Source organism: Anomaloglossus baeobatrachus, chromosome 3 (assembly GCF_048569485.1).
Source record: "Anomaloglossus baeobatrachus isolate aAnoBae1 chromosome 3, aAnoBae1.hap1, whole genome shotgun sequence".
NCBI lineage: Eukaryota > Metazoa > Chordata > Amphibia > Anura > Aromobatidae > Anomaloglossus > Anomaloglossus baeobatrachus.
The window spans coordinates 227,196,042-227,220,299 of record NC_134355.1 but is presented as its reverse complement, the minus strand read 5'-3'; the positions used below and the strand labels follow the sequence as shown (position 1 = coordinate 227,220,299).

Genomic DNA, 24,258 nt, shown 5'->3' with positions numbered 1-24,258 from the left:
CTGGCACTGCTCCTGCAATTTCAGCGCCTGCTCTCCTGGGACTCGCGTAATGCTATGTCACCTGAGCCCTGCAGCCAATCAGCAGCTGTTTAACTCTCCCTTCCTAAGGATGAAACTGACTCCTGGAACAAATTAGAAAGCCTGGTTCTCTGTAATGCCCCCCAAATTTCAGTTATGTCCAAAGTAAGAACGCGAAGCAGCCGCTGACCGGCTACAGCAGGGTTCCCCAACTCCAGTCCTCAAGGCCCACCAACAGTGCATGTTTTCAGGATTTCCTTAGCATTGCACGGCTGTTGGAACCAGCACCTGGGCAGGTAATTACATTAACACCTGTGCAATACTAAGGAAATCCCAAAAACCTGCACTGTTGGTGTGCCTTGAGGACTGGAGTTGGGGACCTCTGGGCTACAGGACTCGCTCGACATAATGTCATATAATCCTGGGAGAGCAAGTGTTGACATCACTGGAATGAGAGCCAAGTGACCGCTGATTAGCTGCCGGACTCGCATGACATAACATCTATTAAGCCCTGGGAGGAATAAGATGTACTGACTTTATTAAGAATATGCCAGTTAATGAATGTGTCGCAAGTCATCAGTTGTGGCAGTTGGCCATTGCCATGCCCATCTCACTTTGGCAGTTAGCTTGAAAGTGTCACAAAACTCTAGGGCACAATATTTCTGCACAATCTGTGCTGTGATAACATTGTTTACAGGGAACCAATCGCCAGGATTTTCATATATAAGCTAATGCCAGTGGCACTATCAGGCTGCTTATCTACATACCTTTAGTGGTCAGCTCGGATGTTTAGGCTTTCAAATCCAAGAAAGTGAAGTTTATAAATTCAGCAGCTACTTGATTGGCATGAACAACAGAGCAGATAATAACTGGGTGGGTATTCAGATGGATTCCCACCCCCCTGACTATTATTCCTCCCCCTCTCTGTTCTCAATGCTAATTTTACTATTCACTAAGATGGCGTTGGAGTTGGCGCCTGTGCATAGCGCTTATCTCTGGCGCCATCTTTGTGAAGAACGTGGAGCGTGCGTGGTGACAACAGAAGTGGAGAAACAGCTGATTGGAAGACGCGACAGGAGGAACAATCTGACTGCAGCGTGCCAGCGACACCGGATCGCACGGGGTCAGGTGAGGCAAGTTCATAATGGACTCGCCTAACCCTGTGATGTTGGTGAGGCTGTGCTGGCACAGTGTCCTCTTCTGCAGCTAATCACGACCTCCGATCAGCTGTTCTTCACTTCTGTTGTGACCGCACATGCTCCCGCGGTCACGAGAGCAAAAGATGTGAGGGTGCATACACCGCCCTCTCAGCGGAACAATAGAATAGCAGGGAATAACACGTTCTTCACAAAAATGGCGCCAAATTCGATGCCATCTTAGTGAATAGTAAAATTAGCATAGAGAACAGAGAGAGGGAGGAACAACAGGCGGGGGGGGGGGGGGGGGGAATCCATCAGAATACCTACACACAGATTATCTGCTCTGTTACTCATGCCACTCAAGTAGCTGCTGAATTTATAAACTTCACTTTCTTGGATTTGAAAACCTAAACATCCGAGCTGACCACTAATGGTATGTAGATAAGCAGCCTGATAGTGCCAGTATAGCACTGGTTTTAGCTTATATACGAAAATAATGGCAATTGGTGCCCTTTAACCTTTCAAAGTGTTTACACCAGAATTAGGGCATAAACGTGTGTAAATCAGAGCCATAACACCAAAAAGGAGGTTTTCCTTTTTGGTTATGTGCCACCGTTGCGTTTTTACGTGCTTTTTTCTGCACACAAAAAACATGTTTTGGCAGGAAAACCGCAGCAGAAAAAAAGTGCATTTTTTATTACCTGCTTCCTTATGTGCATTTTTTTTTTTTAACACGGTGATTGCATGGGTACAGCCAGGTTATGGCTTTCTCGCTCTCGGCAGTTAAAGCCCCCCCCCCCCCCCCAAAAAAAAGCTGCAATCAAAGCATTCAGGAGGCAGGGACCTGGAGATCGGGTCCCTGTAATGCGATGACAGGTACCTGATTGCTGAAATGGTAACCTGGGTTGTCACCATGATGACCACGGGTTACTGAGCCTCACACACCATGCTGTATGCACGCGTGTGTGAAGAAAAGTGCTGCGCTATAATCCCCTGTAGTGATAAAGCATTGCAGGGGATTATAGAAACGCAGGAAATAAACGCTGAAACAATGGACGTTGCTTCTGTTTTTCAGCAACAAAATCTGCAAGGAAAAAAGAAGCAGAATGTGCACAGCGAGTCAGGATCGTCAGACTTCGCTGGGATGCTTTGTCCTTGCTTTTATTGGTTACAATAAGCAAGAAAAAACGCTAAAAAAACCCCGCAAATAAAACCGCCCTGTGAGCACATAGCCTGTGATAAAGCTATCCCTTACAGCTCCTGCACAGTAGGGTGGACTGGCAACAGTAATGTCTCTGTGTGGGGTGGCCCTGGCCAGTATTGAGGGGTCACAGCCTCTGGCACTGTATGGGGTTCTCATCATGAAATCTATACAGCTCCATAGGCCTCAGACACCAGGGCCCAGCTGATCCCCCTAGCCCCGCCGGACGTCCATCTGATCTCACACAGAGGTACCTGCCGGGCGTCTCCAGCAGGTTCTGGCAGCCCTCCACCTTCTCCAGCAGGGTGGTCAGGGTCCTGCCCTCCTCGGCCTCCTCCGTGAAGGCCGCCTTCAGCTCCCGGGCGGCCTCTGAGCGGTCGGAGTGCAGCAGGGTCTGCGGCACGCTCTCCATGATGCCCTTCTGCTCGGTCAGGATGTGGCTCAGCTGATACATCTCCCCCTCCAAGTAACTGATCTCTTTGGCAGTTTCAATAAACTGCCGGTAGTTCTGGTAGACATTGCGCTTCAGGCTCTGCGCAGTCTCATCCGCTAAGCCCTGGATGCGCTGCCGGTGCTCCTGTAGGTCCCGGTCACCGTCAGACTGCTGGGAGAGAAGCTTTACATACTGCTCCGCCTGGAAATGGCTGTACTCAAGCTGCTTCTTTAGCCGGGAAACCGAGCCACTAGTCTCCGCCATTATGGAAGCAAAAGAAGAACTACAGTCCAAAACAGGAAACGGGACTGTCAAGCAGCAACCGCTTCGAGTAGGCGGAGCCGCAACATCACATGACCGGAATAGGAACGGGTTACTCAATGGACACTAGAATGTATGTGCTATAGGTCTCCCCTTCAGTGGTAGATGCTATGCTAGAATGTATGGGCTCCTTTCATGTATGACGTAATGTGTCACGTGATAGGGTTGTGTCCATAATGCAGCCCGACTGTTTCCAGACGAAATACCCTCTCTTGCATGATTATAAAGGACAGGAGGAAACATCGCCACGCCCAGTAGCCCAGCCGGTCACGCCCACTAACCTGGAAAAACCTCATAAAGTCTAGGCTCAACGTCTAATCCCAGTGACCAGAGGGATATCTCTCCTGACGTCATGCCCATGTGCCCAGTAGGGGCGGACCCTCCGCCGACATAGCTGAAGCGGGGGTCTGTGGGGGTAACGGGGTGCAAGCTCCCCCTTGCATGAGTATGGTAAACCGGAGGAAACATCGCCACGCCCACCAAACAAGCCGTCACGCCCACATGTCCTTTTGGCCACTGGGATTTAGCCACAACCTAACGTCAGTAGCTAAAGCGGAAGTAGGGATCTGATGTAAGTCACGTGATATTACACAGTTTAGCAGCTCCTGTGGGTTCTTTCTGCAGATTATTGTCAGCCAGCAAGTAAGCAGGGCAATGCACAGTCACGTGTTCTTAACTGGACCTCCAGGTAAGGCCTTGTGAGCACTAGGCGTTTTTGCCGCGTTTTTAGCGGCGTTTTTACCGCGTTTTTGTGCTGAAAACGCAGTGACATTGCTTCCCCAGCAATGTCTATGGGTTTTCAGAAGTGCTGTCCGCACACAGCGTTTTTTTGTAGCTACGTTTTTGTGGTGACCACAAAAACGCAGCATCTCAATTATTTCTGCGTTTTTCACTGCGTTTTTCACCCATTGAGTTCAATGAGATGTTCAACAATGCAATGAAAAACGCATATAGCTGCGTTTCTATGACTAAAAACACAGCTATGGCTATGTGCGCACTAGGCGTTTTTTTCACGCTGCGTTTTTATGTGCGTTTTTGTCTAAAAAACGCACCCGCGGCTAAAAAACGCGGCAAAAACGCATGCGTTTTTGCCGCGATTTGGTGCGTTTTTTGCTGCGTTTTTGCTCACTGCGTTTTTAATCAGTGCACAATGCCATTAAAGATTGTTGGGGAAAAAAAAAAAAAAAAAAAAGGTCTGATGTCATTTCCTTCTTCAAAATGTTCATTGTATGCAGGAGAGCAGACAGCAGCTGCAGAACTACAAGTCTCAGCATCCTCCATTCACTAGTGTATGGAGGAGAGCAGACAGCAGCTGCAGAACTACAAGTCTCAGCATCCTCCATTCACTAGTGTATGGAGGAGAGCAGACAGCAGCTGCAGAACTACAAGTCTCAGCATCCTCCATTCACTAGTGTATGCAGGAGAGCAGACAGCAGCTGCAGAACTACAAGTCTCAGCATCCTCCATCCAGGACTGTATGCAGTTTTTTGCCCAAAAAGAAAAAAAAATGACGTGGGCTTCGCCATATTTTTGTATGCTAGCCGGGTACAGCAGGCAGGTACGGGCTGCCCCCAACCCCCAGCTGCCTATTTGTACCCGGCTGGGAGCCAAAAATATAGAGAAGCCCTTTTTTTTAATTATTTCATGAAATAATTAAAAAAAAAATGACGTGGGCTTCGCCTAATTTTTGAGTCCAGCCGGGTACAACTAGGCAGCTGGGGATTGGAATCCACAGTGCAGGGTGCCCATGCTTTCTGGGCACCCCCACTGCGAATTGCAGTCCGCAGCCACCCCAGAAAATGGCGCTTTCATAGAAGCGCCATCTTCTGGCGCTGTATCCAACTCTTCCAGCTGCCCTGAAGCCGGGTGGCTAGCCAGGTAATAATGGAGTTAGGGCTAGCTGTATATTATCAGCTGGCCCTAAGCCCGAAATTCATGGTGTCACGCCAATATTAGACATGGCCACCATGAATTTCTAGTACAGATAAAAAAAAACCACAACACACAGAAAAATATTTTTATTAGAAATAAAACACAACACAATTAGTGACTCCATCTTTATTGAAATAAACCCCCCTCCGCAGTAATCCTGGGTCAGGGTCCCGCGCCGTCCAATCAGAATCCAATATCATCTGATCGGTTTGCTGGAAGGCAAAACAATCAGATGATGTGTCAGGATCAAGTGCCTGAATCCCATCACACATCAGCTGATTGTATAAAAGCCGATTATACAATCAGCTGATGCATCAGTAGGAAAAAAAAAAAAAAAAATAATACTCACTTATGTGCTGTGGTGATTACCGGCAGCTCCTGGAGCGATCGATTGGACAGGAGTCTGATCCCGTCCGATCGCTGCAGCAGCTGCCGGTGATCAGCTGATGAAGTCCCCTGACGGCAGGATCAGCTGATAGCCGGCCGGCGCGAAAAAGCCGGCGAGACTACGATCAGCTGATGCGTCAGGTGACTGCATCAGGTGATCCATCGCCAGGTCCTGCAAGCAAGGTCCTGCCGGCCGGGGAGACTGCACACAGCCAGAGCGGCGGGACCGGGAGGAGATGGGAGCGGGCATGGCACCGGGACCCTGCGGACAGGTGAGTATATGACATTTTTTTTTTTTTTTCTACTGTTCACTTTGGTTTTCGCCGCTGCCTCCACCTCCCGCCCAGACATGGCGCCGCACGGAGCTGACATGGCACCGGACGGGAGGTGGAGGCAGCGGTGACGGTACCGGGAGGATTCATGCTTCTGTGTTTACCAACAGAAGGAATCCTCTTCCTGTACACGTCACTGTAGTACCCACCCCTTGCGTTTATAGCTGCGTTTTTAGTCATAGAAACGCGGCTATATGCGTTATTCATTGCGTTTTTAACATCTCATTGAATTCAATGAGTGAAAAACGCAGTGGAAAACGCAGAAATAATTGACATGCTGCGTTTTTGTGGTCACCACAAAAACGCAGCTAAAAAAAAACGCTGTGTGAGGACAGCACTTCTGAAAACCCATTGACATTGCTGGGGAAGCAATGTCACTGCGTTTTCAGCACAAAAACGCGGTAAAAAACGCCGCTAAAAACGCGGCAAAAACGCCTAGTGCGCACATAGCCTATAAACGCAAAGGGTGGGCAGTAAAGTGACGTGTACAGGAAGAAGATTCCTTCTGTTGGTAAACACAGAAGCATGAATCCTCCCGGTACCGTCACCGCTGCGTCCACAACCCGCCCGGTGCCATGTCAGCTCCGTGCGGCGCCATGTCTGGGCGGGAGGTGGAGGCAGTGGCGAAAACCAAAGTGAACAGTAGAAAAAAAAAAGTCATATATACTCACCTGTCTGCAGGGTCCCGGTGCCATGCCCGCTCCTGTCCCGGTACCGCCGTTCTGGCTGTGTGCAGTCTCCCCGGGGCACGTACGAAGCTTGCAGGACCTGGCGGTGGATCACCTGATGCAGTCACCTGACGCATCAGCTGATCGTAATTCTCGCGGTGTCGCCGGCTTTTTCGCGCCCGGCCGGCTATCAGCTGATCCTGCCATCAGGAGACTTCATCAGCTGATTACCGGCAGCTCCTGCAGCGATCGGACAGGATCAGACTCTCATCCGATCGCTCCAGGAGCTGCTGGTAACAGCACAGACGTGAGTATTTATTTATTTATTTTTTTTGCACTGATGCATCAGCTGATTGTATAAACGGCTTTTATACAATCAGCTGATGTGTGATGTGATTCACGTAGTTTAACCTGACACATCATTATTATTATTATTATTGTTTATTTATAGAGCACCATTGATTCCATGGTGCTGTACATGAGGGGGTTACATACAGAATACATGTACACGTTACAATAGACAGACTAGCACAGGGGGAAGAGGGCCCTGCCCTTGCGGGCTTACATCCTAAAGGATTTTGGGGAGGAGACAGTAGGTGGGGTGTAGGTGGGGCGGCAGCTCCGCACGGTGGTGGGGCGGCAGCTCCGCACGGTGGTGGGGCGGCAGCTCCGCACGGTGGTGGGGCGGCAGCTCCGCACGGTGGTGGGGCGGCAGCTCCGCACGGTGGTGGGGCGGCAGCTCCGCACGGTGGTGGGGCGGCAGCTCCGCACGGTGGTGGGGCGGCAGCTCCGCACGGTGGTGAAGCAGTGAGGTCATTGAAGGTTATAGGCATTTCTGAACAGATGAGTCTTTAGGTTCCGTTTGAAGCTTGCGAGTGTAGTAGATAGTCTGACGTGTTGAGGCAGTGAGTTCCAGGAGACTGGGGATGCTCGGGAGAAGTCTTGGAGTCGGTTGCATGAGGAGTGAATGAGAGAGGAGGATAGAAGGAGATCTTGGGAGGACCGGAGGTTACGTTTTGGAGTGTAGCGAGAGATTAGTTCAGAGATATATGGAGGAGACAGATTATGGATAGCTTTGTAGGTCAGTGTTAGTAATTTGAATTGGATACGGTGGAAGATTGGGAGCCAGTGGAGGGACTTGCAGAGAGGAGAAGCGGGGTGGTATTGAGGAGAGAGGTGGATCAGTCGGGCAGCAGAGTTAAGGATGGACTGGAGAGGGACGAGTGTGTTAGCAGGGAGACCACAGAGGAGGATGTTGCAGTAGTCGATGCGGGAGATTATGAGGGCGTGCACTAGAATTTTTGTAGATTGGGGATTGAGAAAAGGGCGGATTCTGGAGATATTTTTGAGTTGAAAACGGCAGGAGGTGGTGAGGGATTGGATGTGCGGTATGAAGGACAGGGCAGAGTCAAAGGTCACTCCGAGGCACCGAACTTTGGGTGCTGGGGAGAGCGTGATGTTATTAATTGTAATGGATAGATCAGGTGGAGAGTGCAGGGGAGATGGAGGAAAGATGATCAGTTCAGTTTTGGCCATATTGAGCTTTAGGAAGCGAGAGGAAAAGAAGGAAGATATAGCAGATAGGCACTCTGGGATTCTGGACAGCAGAGATGTGACATCTGGACCAGAGAGGTAGATCTGAGTGTCATCAGCATATAGGTGGTACTGGAAGCCATGGGACTTTATGAGTTGTCCCAGGCCAAATGTATAGATAGAAAAAAGTAAGGGTCCCAGGACAGAGCCTTGAGGGACACCAACCGAGAGATGGCGGGATGAAGAGGTTGTGTGGGAATGGGAGACACTAAAAGTGCGGTTGGAGAGGTATGAAGAGATCCAAGAGAGAGCGAGGTCTCTGACACCAAGGGAAGAGAGGATCTGTAGTAGCAGGGAGTGGTCAACAGTGTCAAAGGCTGAGGATAGGTCTAGAAGTAGGAGTACAGAGAAGTGGTTGTTAGCTTTGGCGGTAAGTAAGTCATTTGTGATTTTAGTCAGGGCAGTTTCAGTGGAATGATGTGGACGGGAGCCGGACTGTAGGTTGTCAAAGAGAGAGTTAGAGGAGAGGTGGGAGGAAAGTTCAGCATGGACATGCTGTTCCAGGAGTTTTGAGGCAAGTGGGAGTAGCGATATGGGTCGATAGCTGGTAGTAGAGGTTGGGTCGAGGGAAGGTTTCTTTAGGATAGGTGTGACTGTTGCATGCTTAAAGGCAGAAGGGAAGGTACCAGTTGTTAGAGATAGGTTGAAGAGATGGGATAAGGCGGGAATAAGGATAGTGGTGAGGTTGGGGAGGAGGTGGGATGGGATGGGGTCAAGTGCGCATGTAGTGAGGTGCGCTTTTGAGAGAAGATGTGCAAGCTCTCCTTCGGTGATAGTGGGGAGGAAGTTTATGGGGGAGGGGCAGTGGTCTGTTATATAAAGGGGTTGTGGTGGTTCAGCAGAAAAGACTTGTCTGGTTTGGTCGATCTTTTCTTTGAAATATGTGGCAAATTCTTCTGCGGAGATGAGGGAGGTTGGAGGGGGCAGCGGTGGGCGAAGGAGGGAGGTAAAAGTGTTAAATAGCTGTTTGGGGTTGTGTGTTAAAGAGGATATGAGGTTTTTGAAGTAATTCTGTTTAGCCGAGGTAAGGGCCAAGCGAAATGTGTGAATTGCATTTTTGAATGTGGTGAAGTCTTCCTGGGAGTGCGTTTTCTTCCAGCGCCGCTCTGCGGCTCTAGACACTTGCCGTAGTTTTTTAGTGAGGCTGTTGTGCCAGGGTTGTCTATTGATTCGTCTTGCTCTGCCGTTCACAAGAGGAGCGACTGAATCAATAGCTGATGTGAGAGTGGCGTTGTAGAAAATGGTGGCACTGTTTGTGTCGTGGAGTGAAGATATGGAGGACAGCGGTAGGATAGAGTCAGAAAGGGTGTGTATGTTGATGTGTGCAAGGTTTCTGCGGGGGTGTGATATGTGCTGGACAGGGGGGGCAGGTGAGGAGGACAGGGCTGAAAAGGTCAGCAGATGGTGGTCAGATAAGGGGAGAGGGGAGGTAGTGAGGTTAGATAGAGAGCAGAGACGGGTGAAGATAAGGTCTAGTGTGTGGCCATCTTTGTGGGTGGCAGAGGCGGACAACTGAGTTAGACCAAAAGATGAGGCGAGGGAGAGGAGTTTGGAGGCCGCTGACTGGCGGGTGTCAGTGGGGATGTTGAAGTCACCCATGATGATAGTGGGGATGTCAGCAGAGAGAAAGTGTAGAAGCCAGGCGGAGAACTGGTCGATAAAGGCAGTGGTTGGGCCCGGGGGTCTGTATATGACGGCCACTTGGAGGTTGGAGGGAGAGTAGATGCGGACAGAGTGCACTTCAAAGGAAGGCAGGACAAGGGAGGGTAGAGGTGGCATTGGGGTGAAGCTGCAGTTGTTAGAAAGGAGGAGGCCCACTCCTCCACCCTGTCTATTGCCAGGGCGAGGGGTGTGGGTGAAGTGGAGGCCGCCGTAGCACAGCGCAGCAGGGGAGGCAGTGTTGGATGGTGTCAGCCATGTTTCGGTGAGGGCCAGAAAGGATAGATTGCTAGAGATAAAGAGGTCGTGAATGAAGTGCAGTTTATTACAGATGGAACGGGCATTCCAGAGCGCTCCAGAGAGAGGGGGCTGCGGAGTGGCAGAGAGGGGAATGGATTTTATGTTGGAGAGGTTGCGGTAGTTACTACTAGATGGGGAGCGGTAGGGGGGTGATAAAGAGGAGTGTCCCATCTGTGGGGGTCCAGGATTGGGAGATATGTCGCCAGCAGCGAGGAGAAGTAGAGAAAGGGAGAGCAGGTGGGAGAAGGAGAGTGGACGGCCTGGTCATCTGATCACTTTGCCTTCCAGCAAACCGATCAGATGATATTGGATCCGGATTGGACGGCGCGGGACCCTTGACCCAGGATTACTGCGGAGGGGGGTTCTTTATTTCAATAAAAATGGAGTCACTAATTGTGTTGTGTTTTATTTCTAATAAAAATATTTTTCTGTGTGTTGTGTTTTGTTTTTTTTTATCATTACTAGAAATTCATGGTGGCCATGTCTAATATTGGCGTGATACCATGAATTTCGGGCTTAGGGCCAGCTGATAATATACAGCTAGCCCTAACTCCATTATTACCCAGCGAGCCACCCGGCATCAGGGCAGCTGGGAGAGTTGGATACAGCGCCAGAAGATGGCGCTTCTATGAAAGCGTCATTTTCTGGGGTGGCTGCGGACTGCAATTCTCAGCGGGGGTGCCCAAAAAGCTTGGGCACTCTGCACTGCGGATTCCAATCCCCAGCTGCCTAGTTGTACCTGGCTGGACTCAAAAATTGCGCGAAGCCTATGTCATTTTTTTTTTTTTTTAAATAATTATTTCTTGAAATTCATGAAATAAAAAAAAAAAAAAAAAAAAAAAAAAGGGCTTCCCTATATTTTTGATTCCCAGCCGGGTACAAATAGGCAGCTGGGGATTGGGGGCAGCCCGTACCTGCCTGCTGTACCTGGCTAGCATACAAAAATATAGCGAAGCCCATGTCATTTTTTTTTTTTCTTTTTGGGCAAAAAACTCCTGCATACAGTCCTGGATGGAGGATGATGAGCCTTGTAGTTCTGCAGCTGCTGTCTGCTCTCCTGCATAAACTAGTTTTGCAGCTGTATGCTCTCCTGCATACAATGAACATTTTGAAGAAGGAAATGACATCAGACCTTTTTTTTTTTTTCCATCAACAATCTTTAATGGCATTGTGCACTGATTAAAAACGCAGTGAGCAAAAACGCAGCAAAAAACGCACCAAATCGCGATAAAAACGCATGCGTTTTTGTCGCGGTTTTTAGCCGTGGGTGCGTTTTTTGAGACAAAAACGCACATAAAAACGCAGCGAGAAAAAAACGCCTAGTGCGCACATACCCGCTAGTTTCACACTTGCGTTAATTATCTTCAGTCGCAATCTGCCCTTTTGGAAAACAGCGGAATCTGTTAACGGATTCTGCTGTTTCCCATAGACATGTATGGATGACGGATTGTGGCAGAAGTACCTGTGTTGCTTCCGCTGGCCGACGCTGCGTTGCTTTTGCCGGGTGGAAGGAACGTAGCATGTAAGGCTAGGTTCACATTTCCAATGTTTTAAACCCGTCAGGTCCGTCAGCGACGGATCCGTCGTTTTTTAGATGTCAACTGACGCAACGGATGTGCTTTTCACAGGATTCCTTTCACAGGAATCCGGTGAAAAAACTGATCCGTCGCGACCGTTACATTCGCTGTGCGTCCGTTTTTTGACGGATCAGTCATGAATCCTTTTGTGTTTGGGACAGCCCAGAGGGTGTGCCAAACATGCTGGGCATGCTCAGTAGAGCATGACGGAATCCAGCGAGGGATTACGACGGAATCCAGCGAGGGATTACGACGGAATCCAGCACCATAGAGAAACATTACAAGCTTGACGGATGGCGACGGATTCCTGCGCGGTGCATTAATTTTGACGAAAAACGTTACATTCTGCGTTGTTCCCGCCCGGCGGTCAGTCCAAAAACGACTGCGGCGCAGCGGATGGAACGCAAGGTAATCAGTCGCAATCCGCCATTCATACAAGTCTATGGGACACAACGGAATCCGCTAAACGGATTGCGTTGTTTACCATAGCCGCGGATTGTGACTGATACAATTTAACGGAAATGTGAACCTAGCCTAACGTTTTTTGAGCGGCGGAATCCTTTTATTTTTTCACTGCGCATGCTCATCCTTTTTTTTTTTTTTTTTTTTTTATCACAAAAACTTTATTTTGTCTCTCGGTGGCCGAACGATCAGCTGAGCGCCCGGCAGCCGGCTTTTGAGAGCGCTCAGGCCCGGCAGCCAGGTGATCAGCTGATCGTTCACAATAGTCTGCTGCCGGTGAAACTGTAAAGGGGAAAAAAAAAAAAATTTCCGTTGTTTTGTACGATCCGTTGCATCCGTTGTGCCATTATATGCAACGCATCCGTTGCATCCGTCACACAACGCATTGCAACGGATGCCGTTCAAAGCAAGTGTGAAACTAGCTTAAGGCTAAGTTCACACATCAGTTTTTTTCCGTAAGGCAGAATCCGGCGTTAGTGTCCCGCAACAGATCCGGCAAAATTTGTGAAAAAAACGGATGCGTCGGATTGTTTTTTTCCGGATCCGGCAAAAAATGGATCAGGTGCATCCGTCTTTTTTATCCGGCGCATCCGGTTTTCTGTCCGTTTTTTGCTGGATCCGTTTTTTTTTTTGGTGATATTTTTTTTTTTTCTTCCTTTAACCCCAAGGCTAATTCACACATCCGTTCTTTCCAATCAGGCACAATCCGGCTTGTGCTTGATGCAACGGATCCATCTCAGATTGTGTAAAAACTGATGCGACGAATCCAGTAAAAAAAGGAGCAGTGTTTGTTTTTTTTTTTTTTATGCTGAGAGAGAGAGAGACCCCATTATCACCGCACAAACGCCGACACTACCGCTCCCACCATCACCGCACACGCAGGCAGTATCGCACGCATCATCACCGCACACGCAGGCACTACCGCACGCATCATCACCGTACACGCAGGCAGTACCGCACGCATCATCACTGCACACGCAGGCAGTAACCGCACGCATCATCACTGCACACGCAGGCAGTAACCGCACGCATCATCACTGCACACGCAGGCAGTACCGCACGCATCATCACCGCACACGCAGGCAGTACCGCACCCATCATCACCGCACACGCAGGCAGTACCGCACCCATCATCACCGCACACGCAGGCAGTACCGCACCCATCATCACCGCACACGCAGGCAGTACCGCACCCATCATCACCGCACACGCAGGCAGTACCGCACCCATCATCACCGCACACGCAGGCAGTACCGCACCCATCATCACCGCACACGCAGGCAGTACCGCACCCATCATCACCGCACACGCAGGCAGTACCGCACCCATCATCACCGCACACGCAGGCAGTACCGCACCCATCATCACCGCACACGCAGGCAGTACCGCACCCATCATCACCGCACACGCAGGCAGTACCGCACCCATCATCACCGCACAAACGCCGGCACTACCGCTCCCACCATCACCGCACACGCAGGCAGTATCGCACGCATCATCACCGCACACGCAGGCACTACCGCACGCATCATCACCGTACACGCAGGCAGTACCGCACCCATCATCACCGCACACGCAGGCAGTACCGCACCCATCATCACCGCACACGCAGGCAGTACCGCACCCATCATCACCGCACACGCAGGCAGTACCGCACCCATCATCACCGCACACGCAGGCAGTACCGCACCCATCATCACCGCACACGCAGGCAGTACCGCACCCATCATCACCGCACACGCAGGCAGTACCGCACCCATCATCACCGCACACGCAGGCAGTACCGCACCCATCATCACCGCACACGCAGGCAGTACCGCACCCATCATCACCGCACACGCAGGCAGTACCGCACCCATCATCACCGCACACGCAGGCAGTACCGCACCCATCATCACCGCACACGCAGGCAGTACCGCACCCATCATCACCGCACACGCAGGCAGTACCGCACCCATCATCACCGCACACGCAGGCAGTACCGCACCCATCATCACCGCACACGCAGGCAGTACCGCACCCATCATCACCGCACACGCAGGCAGTACCGCACCCATCATCACCGCACACGCAGGCAGTACCGCACCCATCATCACCGCACAAACGCCGGCACTACCGCTCCCACCATCACCGCACGCGCAGGCAGTATCGCACGCATCATCACCGCACGCGCAGGCACTACCGCACGCATCATCACCGCACGCGCAGGCAGTACCGCACCCATCATCACCGCACGCGCAGGCAGTACCGCACCCATCATCACCGCACGCGCAGGCAGTACCGCACCCATCATCACCGCACGCGCAGGCAGTACCGCACCCATCATCACCGCACGCGCAGGCAGTACCGCACCCATCATCACCGCACGCGCAGGCAGTACCGCACCCATCATCACCGCACGCGCAGGCAGTACCGCACCCATCATCACCGCACGCGCAGGCAGTACCGCACCCATCATCACCGCACGCGCAGGCAGTACCGCACCCATCATCACCGCACGCGCAGGCAGTACCGCACCCATCATCACCGCACGCGCAGGCAGTACCGCACCCATCATCACCGCACGCGCAGGCAGTACCGCACCCATCATCACCGCACGCGCAGGCAGTACCGCACCCATCATCACCGCACGCGCAGGCAGTACCGCACCCATCATCACCGCACGCGCAGGCAGTACCGCACCCATCATCACCGCACGCGCAGGCAGTACCGCACCCATCATCACCGCACGCGCAGGCAGTACCGCACCCATCATCACCGCACGCGCAGGCAGTACCGCACCCATCATCACCGCACGCGCAGGCAGTACCGCACCCATCATCACCGCACGCGCAGGCAGTACCGCACCCATCATCACCGCACGCGCAGGCAGTACCGCACCCATCATCACCGCACGCGCAGGCAGTACCGCACCCTTCATCACCGCACAAACACCGGCACTACAGCCCCCATCATCACCGCACACGCCCCGGCACTACCTCAGTGACCTCACCGCTGACAGCGCAACTCCCTTCAGTTGCTGCGTGGAGCTCCCAGGAGCGGCGGTGTTCTATTGTCGCTCCTGTCAGCTTCATGTAGCAGAGCTGAAATCGTCGTGGGACCTCTATGGATTACGCCGGACCTGGAGGGGTATTTGGGGATTTTAATAAAATGGTGAAAGAGGGTGTTTTTTGTCTTTTATTCCAAATAAAGTATTTTTTTGGGTGAATGTGTTTATTTACTTTCACTTACAGGTTAATCATTGGGGGTGTCTCATAGACGCTTGCCATTATTAACCCCTTTATTACCCCAATTGCCACCGCACCAGGGCAATTCGGGATGAGCCGGGTAGAGTCCCGGGACTGTCGCGTCCAATGGATGCGGCAATTCCGGGCGGCTGCTGGCTGATATTTTTAGGCTGGGGGGCTCCCCATAACGTGGAGCTCCCCATCCTGAGAATACCAGCCTTCAGCCGTATTGCTTTATCCTGGCTGGTATCAAAATTGTGGGGGGGGGGGGGGGGGGGAACGCACGCTGTTTTTTTTTTTTTTTCTAATTATTTTACTGCAAGATATAGCTCTGCCCACCAGCGGCTGTGATGAGACAGTGAGACAGCTGTCACTCAGTGTGGGGGCGTGTCTGACTGCAACCAATCATAGGCGCCGGTGGGCGGGGGAAGCAGTGAATACGAGATTGAATAATGGCGGCCGGCACTTTCAAATCAGGAGAAGCCGCCAGAGCTTTGTGACAGCTGTGCCGCGCCGCGACAGTGATCGGTGAGTGGGTGAGAGTGAGGGAATGAGTCATTCAGTGAGTAAGTGAGTGATTGATTTTCTGACAAACAATGAATTTATATCACTTCTGGGCATGCTCAGAAGTAAAAACCAAGAGAAGCTGTGGAAAGATAAGGCGCAAATAGGGTCTTACCCGGTATAACACGTGGGGGTGAATGTTAGCAAGAACACTCACCTGGTGGGGTTGTGCCAGTCACAACCCCTTTAAAAACATGTAAATAGCGTGGGAGGCAGCGGTCCCGCGGCAAGGAGACAATTCAGAAGACAGGAGAGAAGCAGGTTTAATACCGCACCAAACCACAGGAGTCCAGATGATGTTAGTAAATCCCTTTTTCTTTATTTTCACAGGTCTACGCGTTTCAGGGACATATCCGTCCCCTTCCTCAGGACAATGTGTAGAGAATACTATAGCAAAAGAGGGGCCGCAGGCTCCTATATATATATGTCAGCAATAAGCCACGTATTCACTAATTACGTCATCCTCCTCCTCGTGACTCATAGTTGTGAGTATTGACAACAAAGAAAAAAAAAATAGAAAAAAAAGGGGGGGAAAAAGGAGAGGAAGGAAAGGAAAAAAAGAGAAAAAGCCACTGTAAAAAATGAACAAACAAAAAAAACGGAGGCTCGTTCCTATAGGGAACAGTAATTATTGAAAGAAAATCAGTGACGATTAATAGATAAATGAAAATGTGAACTTACAAAAGAAAAAATAATTTATTTGTATATATGTGTCTTTAATAAAAATGAAAAAATGATACGTGATCTTATAATTATTTTGTTTCTACATTCATATGGGAAGGGGAAAACAATAAAAATAAAAAAACTGGAAGTGAATGTGTCCGTAGCAATGTGCGGTGAAATATAAATTTATTTCTGGAAAGTGCTTATAGTTGCACCAAATATATGAGGCTGATGGTGTGGGTTCACTGTAACGAATGGCTAACAGCGGCTCTGTAGCAAAAACACTCTAGCGAAAAAGGTCCAGAGCAAGAGCGGAGGAAGCCCGCATGGAGGGTTAAATGGAGGTTGACAGCGTGGGAAAAAAAAATGTATGCACCTGCGCGAAAGGTGATGTGAGGTTAAGACTGAGTGAAGGAGAATAAGTGAAGAGCGCCTGCGCAAGAGGTAACTAAAGGTTGATACCGTAATATTACAGCCGTGCGGATAGTAACGGTGTAAGTGGCTGGGTGGTAGTGTTGTGATTAGGTATGAAGAGTAAGAATGTAAGATAAAAAAATTATTTGTGGAAAGAAAATAATATATCAATGATAATATGATATGGGAGAAAAAATATATATATAAAGAATATATATATATATATATATATATATATATATATATATATAAATGATGCCGCATTAAAAAGGTGATGATGCATAAAAAAGGGGGGGAGGAGAGGAAAAAAGAGGGCTTGAGAAGGTATATGGATAGAGACGGGACTCTATATGATAATAAAAAAGTGTCTCCCGATAAAGTGTGAAGAGGAGAAAAATTAACAGCTTGAGGGAACACGGAGGTCACCTGGGGAAGGGACCAATGAAGACCCAAAAAAATATATAAAACCCGAAAATAGGGAAGGGGAAAAAAGGGGAAAGAATAGTTGTAATTTTAATTGATTAAAAACAATAATTGAGAATTAACAAAATGGCATAAAGAATATTAGAAAGGCATACAGTAAAAATGTAAAACGATATATATGCATATGTATTAGTATATATGAATTAAAATTGGGGAAAAAAATGCTCCTGATCGAATCAGCATAATGAAACTGTACATGGTATTCTAGGCAAAGGCCAACCGTGAAAAATCCCATAAAAATATGAATATATCTGCATATATATAAAAAAATATATATAAAATGTAATCTAAAAGTACACAAACTAAATTGCATACAATATGTAGTATATGATAAAAATATATGGATATCCTGATGTAAAACTAATAAATATACAATAAGAACAAAAACTAAAAGGACAAGTCCGTTATCAAATTTCAGCCCATAGGTTTCAAAGTGTCCAGTTTATGTATCCAAAAAGTTTCTTTCTTATTGAGGTTGTCCATTCTGTTGGAACAATTGGATGGTATTTGCTCTATAGGTGTGATAGTGAAAGCCATGGTCTTGTTATGGGCCAAAGTACAGTGTTTAGAAAGTCCATGAGGCATATAGCCGATTCTGATGTTATGTCTATGTGAGTTCAGTCGGTTATGTAGCGCTTGACAAGTTCTGCCTATATATTGCTTGCCACATTTACAGTCAATGAGATAGATCACAAAATTGGATTGGCAAGTAAGGTGAGATTTAATTGGAAATTCCTCTGTTCCCCTGGAGGAAAACTTATCCGCTTGTGGGAAATGATTTTACAACATAGGCAGTTTCTTGAATCACAGCGGTAAGACCCTGATGGGGGCAATGGAATTATTGGAATTATTAATTTTCAAAGAGACTGATCTAAATAGGCTGGGGGCTAATACATTGTTAATGCTGGGAGCTCTCCTAAATGTAATGCCGGGAAGGTGGGGGGAGTGTTTTTTTTAAAAAAGGATCATTCAGCAAAACACTCCAAAGTTTTGTGAAAATATTCTTGATTTTTATATTATCACTACCGTAGGAAATTAAGAGTGAAGGCATTCTCAATATTTTCAGGAGCAAGGGCAGTAGTGACTTTAGGTGTAGTCAGGTCCTTTTGTTCCAAAATGGCGGTATCTTGGTATGCTCTTTGGACAAGGGATTTGGGGTATTCTTTGGGATATGTCCCTGAAACGCGTAGACCTGTGAAAATAAAAAAGGGATTTACTAACATCATCTGGACTCCTGTGGTTTGGCGCGGTATTTAAACCTGCTTTCCTCCTGCCTTTTGAATTGTCAGACGTAAAAACTGGAACCGGTACATGCTTCCGGTGTTTGACGCATGCCACCGGATTTGGCGCGCATATACTTTCATTATGCACCATGCCGCACAGCGCCGCTGGCAAAAAACGTTCCTCTCTGCGTCCTGTGCGGCCTCCAGAGTGACGATTTTTGCCGCATCTGGCAAAAATCGGATCAAATGCAAGTACATGCGGCACAATCCGGCGCTAATAAAACTCTGAGGAAAAACCGCACCCGGCAGCAAAAAAAACGGATGCGTTTTTCCCGCAAAGCGCCGCATTGTGCCGTACAGCAAAAACTTGCTGTGTGAACATACCCTTAACCTATACATGTTTGGTGTCTACGAACTCGCACTGACCTGAGGCATCACACCCACACATCAGTTTTACCATATAGTGAACACAGTGAACAAAATATCTCAAAAACAATAGAGCTATCACACTTTTTTGCAATTCTGCATTCAGAATTTTTTTTGCCCTTTTCCAGTACACTACATGGTAAAACTTATGGTTTAATTTAAAAATACAGCTCGTTCCGCAAAAAATGAGCCATCACATGACTATATTGACTGAAAAATAAAAAATTTGCGTCTCTTGGAAGAATGGCGAAAAAAAACGGAAAGCGAAAAATCGGCCGGTCGTGAAGGGGTTAAATCCCTCAATCCCCCCCTTTTCCCCTTTTATTTCATATATAACAGATCTGTAAGGTTTAAAAAACCCTTAATTAAAAAAAAACCAAAACAATTTTCCCCATTTGTATACATCATGTTTTTTTAAACAAAGACCCCCGAAGTACCATAGGTGCTTTCCTTTGAGAAATAACCCAATCATGTAAGGTTACCTTAAAATGACACACCAAATACAAAAGTTTTGGAACAAGTTAAATATTTCTATTTTTAATCCTTTTTTTTTTTTTTTTTTTTTTTTTCTGCAGTGGAGGAGCTACATAGCTTTATATACAGTCGGGGCCAGAAATATTTGGACAGTGACACAAGTTTTGTTATTTTAGCTGTTTACAAAAACATGTTCAGAAATGCAATTATATATATAATATGGGCTGAAAGTGCACACTCCCAGCTGCAATATGAGAGTTTTCACATCCAAATCGGAGAAAGGGTTTAGGAATCATAGCTCTGTAATGCATAGCCTCCTCTTTTTCAAGGGACCAAAAGTAATTGGACAAGGGACTCTAAGGGCTGCAATTAACTCTGAAGGCGTCTCCCTCATTAACCTGTAATCAATGAAGTAGTTAAAAGGTCTGGGGTTGATTACAGGTGTGTGGTTTTGCATTTGGAAGCTGTTGCTGTGACCAGACAACATGCGGTCTAAGGAACTCTCAATTGAGGTGAAGCAGAACATCCTGAGGCTGAAAAAAAAGAAAAAATCCATCAGAGAGATAGCAGACATGCTTGGAGTAGCAAAATCAACAGTCGGGTATATTCTGAGAAAAAAGGAATTGACTGGTGAGCTTGGGAACTCAAAAAGGCCTGGGCGTCCACGGATGACAACAGTGGTGGATGATCGCCGCATACTTTCTTTGGTGAAGAAGAACCCATTCACAACATCAACTGAAGTCCAGAACACTCTCAGTGAAGTAGGTGTATCTGTCTCTAAGTAAACAGTAAAGAGAAGACTCCATGAAAGTAAATACAAAGGGTTCACATCTAGATGCAAACCATTCATCAATTCCAAAAATAGACAGGCCAGAGTTAAATTTGCTGAAAAACACCTCATGAAGCCAGCTCAGTTCTGGAAAAGTATTCTATGGACAGATGAGACCAAGATCAACCTGTACCAGAATGATGGGAAGAAAAAAGTTTGGAGAAGAAAGGGAACGGCACATGATCCAAGGCACACCACATCCTCTGTAAAACATGGTGGAGGCAACGTGATGGCATGGGCATGCATGGCTTTCAATGGCACTGGGTCACTTGTGTTTATTGATGACATAACAGCAGACAAGAGTAGCCGGATGAATTCTGAAGTGTACAGGGATATACTTTCAGCCCAGATTCAGCCAAATGCCGCAAAGTTGATCGGACGGCGCTTCATAGTACAGATGGACAATGACCCCAAGCATACAGCCAAAGCTACCCAGGAGTTCATGAGTGCAAAAAAGTGGAACATTCTGCAATGGCCAAGTCAATCACCAGATCTTAACCCAATTGAGCATGCATTTCACTTGCTCAAATCCAGACTTAAGACGGAAAGACCCACAAACAAGCAAGACCTGAAGGCTGCGGCTGTAAAGGCCTGGCAAAGCATTAAGAAGGAGGAAACCCAGCGTTTGGTGATGTCCATGGGTTCCAGACTTAAGTCAGTGATTGCCTCCAAAGGATTCGCAACAAAATATTGAAAATAAAAAAATTTTGTTTGGGTTTGGTTTATTTGTCCAATTACTTTTGACCTCCTAAAATGGGGAGTGTTTGTAAAGAAATGTGTACAATTCCTACAATTTCTATCAGATATTTTTGTTCAAACCTTCAAATTAAACGTTACAATCTGCACTTGAATTCTGTTGTAGAGGTTTCATTTCAAATCCAATGTGGTGGCATGCAGAGCCCAACTCGCGAAAATTGTGTCACTGTCCAAATATTTCTGGACCTAACTGTAGCTGTGTTGTGCCAGTTTGAGCATGTTCAGTTTAAAAAAACGGATCTGTCCATGTAACCCATTTTTTGTCGGTCCGGTGTCCATAGACAGCCATTATACATTACGCCGCATCGCGCCGGATTCGGCGGGATGTGATTTTTTTCTCATGACACAAAAAACGTCTAGGTCTGCGTTTTTTCCGACCGCCGGATCAGACAATTACGCCGGATCCGGCAAAATCCAAGAGAACGCACGGCCATGCGGCAAAATCCGGTGCTAATGAAAGTCTATGGGGAAAAAAAACAAATTCGGCAACAGCTGTCGCCGCATCCGGTTTTTCAGAAATGCGCTGGATTGTGCCGCACAGGAAAAACCTGATCTGTGTACATACCCTAACATTGTGCACAGTGGTGATGCTTGTGATAAAATTGTGGTCAGAAACAAATGGAGCAGTTTCAGTCTCTGCATAGCTCCCAATATAGTGTCCTAACTTCACCCAGTCCTTTATCCACACCCACAGAAAAATCTAGTGAGGCCTATTAGGGTGACAACTCAGTAAAGTCCCTCTTTCAGGACCCCCACAGTATGATGCCCATCTCCCAATTTTGGAAAAGAGAAAAATTATGTGTAATATATATATATATATATATATATAGCATGCTGCAGCAAATTTTGATCGCTCTAGTGATGTCGGTCGCGAACGATCCGACGCAAAGATCCGGCTCCCTGCAGTGACCGACAGGAGCCGGATCACCAGTGTGAGCCACTGAAATCACTAAACGGCTCTTTTCGCCGCTGGAGCCCCGCCCACCCGTGGCTGGGCTCCGCCTACTCAATCTAATTGGTCACTTGTAAGTGGGCGGGGTTTTGGCGGTGTTACTATAATCTTAAATATGTGTTCACCTGGGGTGAACACGTATTTAATAAGGAGCCGAGAATGATCTGAAAGATCTGGCTCTTTTTGGTGAGCGGAGCCATGGGAGCCGGATCACCAAAAAGAGTTGGCCTGCCCATCACTAGATCACGCCCCTGGCCACACTGCAAGCCACATCCATTTGTTTCTACACTGGCAGGAGGAGTTGTCAGAGGGGCGGTGGCAGTGAGGGACAGTAAGCAGACGCCTGGGCCTGCAGGGCGTTTCCCAAATCTGGGCCTGTCTGCTGTATCAGGGACGGTTTGGACTAGAGATGAGGGAATCAATTAGGCCTAAGGGGTACTTTGCACGCTGCGACATCGCAGGCCGATGCTGCGATGCCGAGCGCGATAGTACCCGCCCCCGTCGCAGCAGCGATATCCATGTGATAGTTGCCGTAGCGAACATTATCGCTACGGCAGCTGAACATGGACTCACCTGTCCTGCGACTGTCGCTCTGGCCGGCGACCCGCCTCCTTATTAAGGGGGCGGGTCGTGCGGCGTCACTGCGACGTCACACGGCAGGCGGCCAATAGGAGCGGAGGGGCGGAGATGAGCGGGATGTAAACATCCCGCCCACCTCCTTCCTTCCGCATATCCTACGGAAGCCGCGGTGACGCCGGTAGGAGATGTTCCTCGCACCTGCGGCTTCACACACAGCGATGTGTACTGCCGCAGGAGCGAGGAACAACATCGGACTCTCGCGTCAGCGTAATCATGGATTACGCCGACGCTGCACCGATGATACGATTACGACGCTTTTGCGCTCGTTAATCGTATCATCGAGCCTTTACACACTACGATGTCGCATGCGATGCCGGAAGTGCGTCATTTTCAATTTGACCCCACCGACATCGCACCTGCGATGTCGTAGTGTTCAAAGTACCCCTAAGACAAACGGCATGAAAATCAGACCGAGTGGAGTGCGATAAAACATCGCATTCCACTCGGACCAATTTTAGCCTGTGTTAGTGCAGATGAGCGATTATTTTTTCTGCCCAAATCGGACCGAGAAAACAATCTCAGCATGCTGCGGGGGTAATGCGATCCTAGATTCTCTCGCTCCCATTCAAGTGTATGGGGCGAGAGAAAGATCACACTGCACTTGCAGCACACCGGTGTACAGCGAGTGCAAGGCGAGAATGGCAATAGCCGGCAATAGCTGTGCTGCCAGCGTGAGCCGAGTGTCATGCGAGGATCGCGTTAGTCACTCGTGTGGCCCCGGCGTTATAGGGACTCCAGTCCAGAGTCCAGTCAGTGGTCCCAGAAGGTTGGACAGGAGGCCATGAAATCTCTTACCTTCTGGCGTCCCTGGTGCGGCTTTTGATCATCAGACCTGGAGTGGTGTCATCTGTGCTTCCTGCTTATCTCTACTTGGGACCTTCGGATTTATTTTTTATTGCTTCATAGTCGTATCAGCCGAATATCCAGCGAATACCTCGCCACTATTTGAGTATTCGCGAATATTCGACCCTCAATGTAAGTTTATGGGAAACCAGAATAATTTTACGTTGGACCTTTTGGTGACCTGTGGTGACTGAGGAAAAGGCTGAAATGGATGGGAAAAGGCTGAAACAGTATGGGCACAGCCTGTACAAGGTGCCTCACTGCATTTCTCGTGTCTTTGAATAACGTGCTCAGAGCAGCACGCGGCGTTTACGTAGTCGCCAGAACAGCTCTCAAACCAAAGAAAAAGAGGGGAAATTGCTAAGAAACAGTTTCTAGTGCCTAATAACTGTAATAAAATGTCAAATCAAGCCCCGACCTCCAAAAAACCCCCACTTTAGAGTATGTTCACACGTTTTCGTTTTTTACATTTTTCCTTTTTCGATTAGAAAGGGCTGTAACTTATCCCCTTTAACGACCGCGGGCAGTAAAATTACGTCCTAAATGTCATAATGTTACTGCCCGCGGTCCTCCGGCGGCAGCATGCCGCGATCGGCGCACATCTCAGCTGATTTTCACAGCTGAGATATGTGCCTGCCAGGCACGAGCAGAATCGTTATCTGCTCATGCCGATTAACCCCTTAAATGGCGTTGTCAATACGTGACAGCGCCATTATAAGCGCGATCGCGGTAAACTTTTACTT

At 48.5% G+C, this 24,258-nt stretch overlaps 2 protein-coding genes across 3 annotated transcripts in view; one reads left to right on the top strand and one right to left on the bottom strand.

Moving 5' to 3' along the window:
- EXOC8 (exocyst complex component 8) overlaps positions 1-3,267 on the bottom strand; it is a 30,170-nt gene extending 26,903 nt beyond the window's left edge. Inside the window, exon 1 of the mRNA XM_075339748.1 lies at positions 2,613-3,267. Within this exon, the coding sequence (XP_075195863.1) occupies positions 2,613-3,055 (443 nt within the window). The 5' untranslated portion in view covers positions 3,056-3,267. The remainder of the gene's footprint in view (positions 1-2,612) is intronic.
- Positions 3,268-3,689: 422 nt separating this feature from the next.
- NTPCR (nucleoside-triphosphatase, cancer-related) overlaps positions 3,690-24,258 on the top strand; it is a 287,934-nt gene continuing 267,365 nt past the window's right edge. For both annotated transcript variants that reach the window (XM_075339749.1, XM_075339750.1), the window contains exon 1: positions 3,690-3,800. In XM_075339749.1, the coding sequence (XP_075195864.1) occupies positions 3,767-3,800 (34 nt within the window). In that variant the 5' untranslated portion in view covers positions 3,690-3,766. The remainder of the gene's footprint in view (positions 3,801-24,258) is intronic.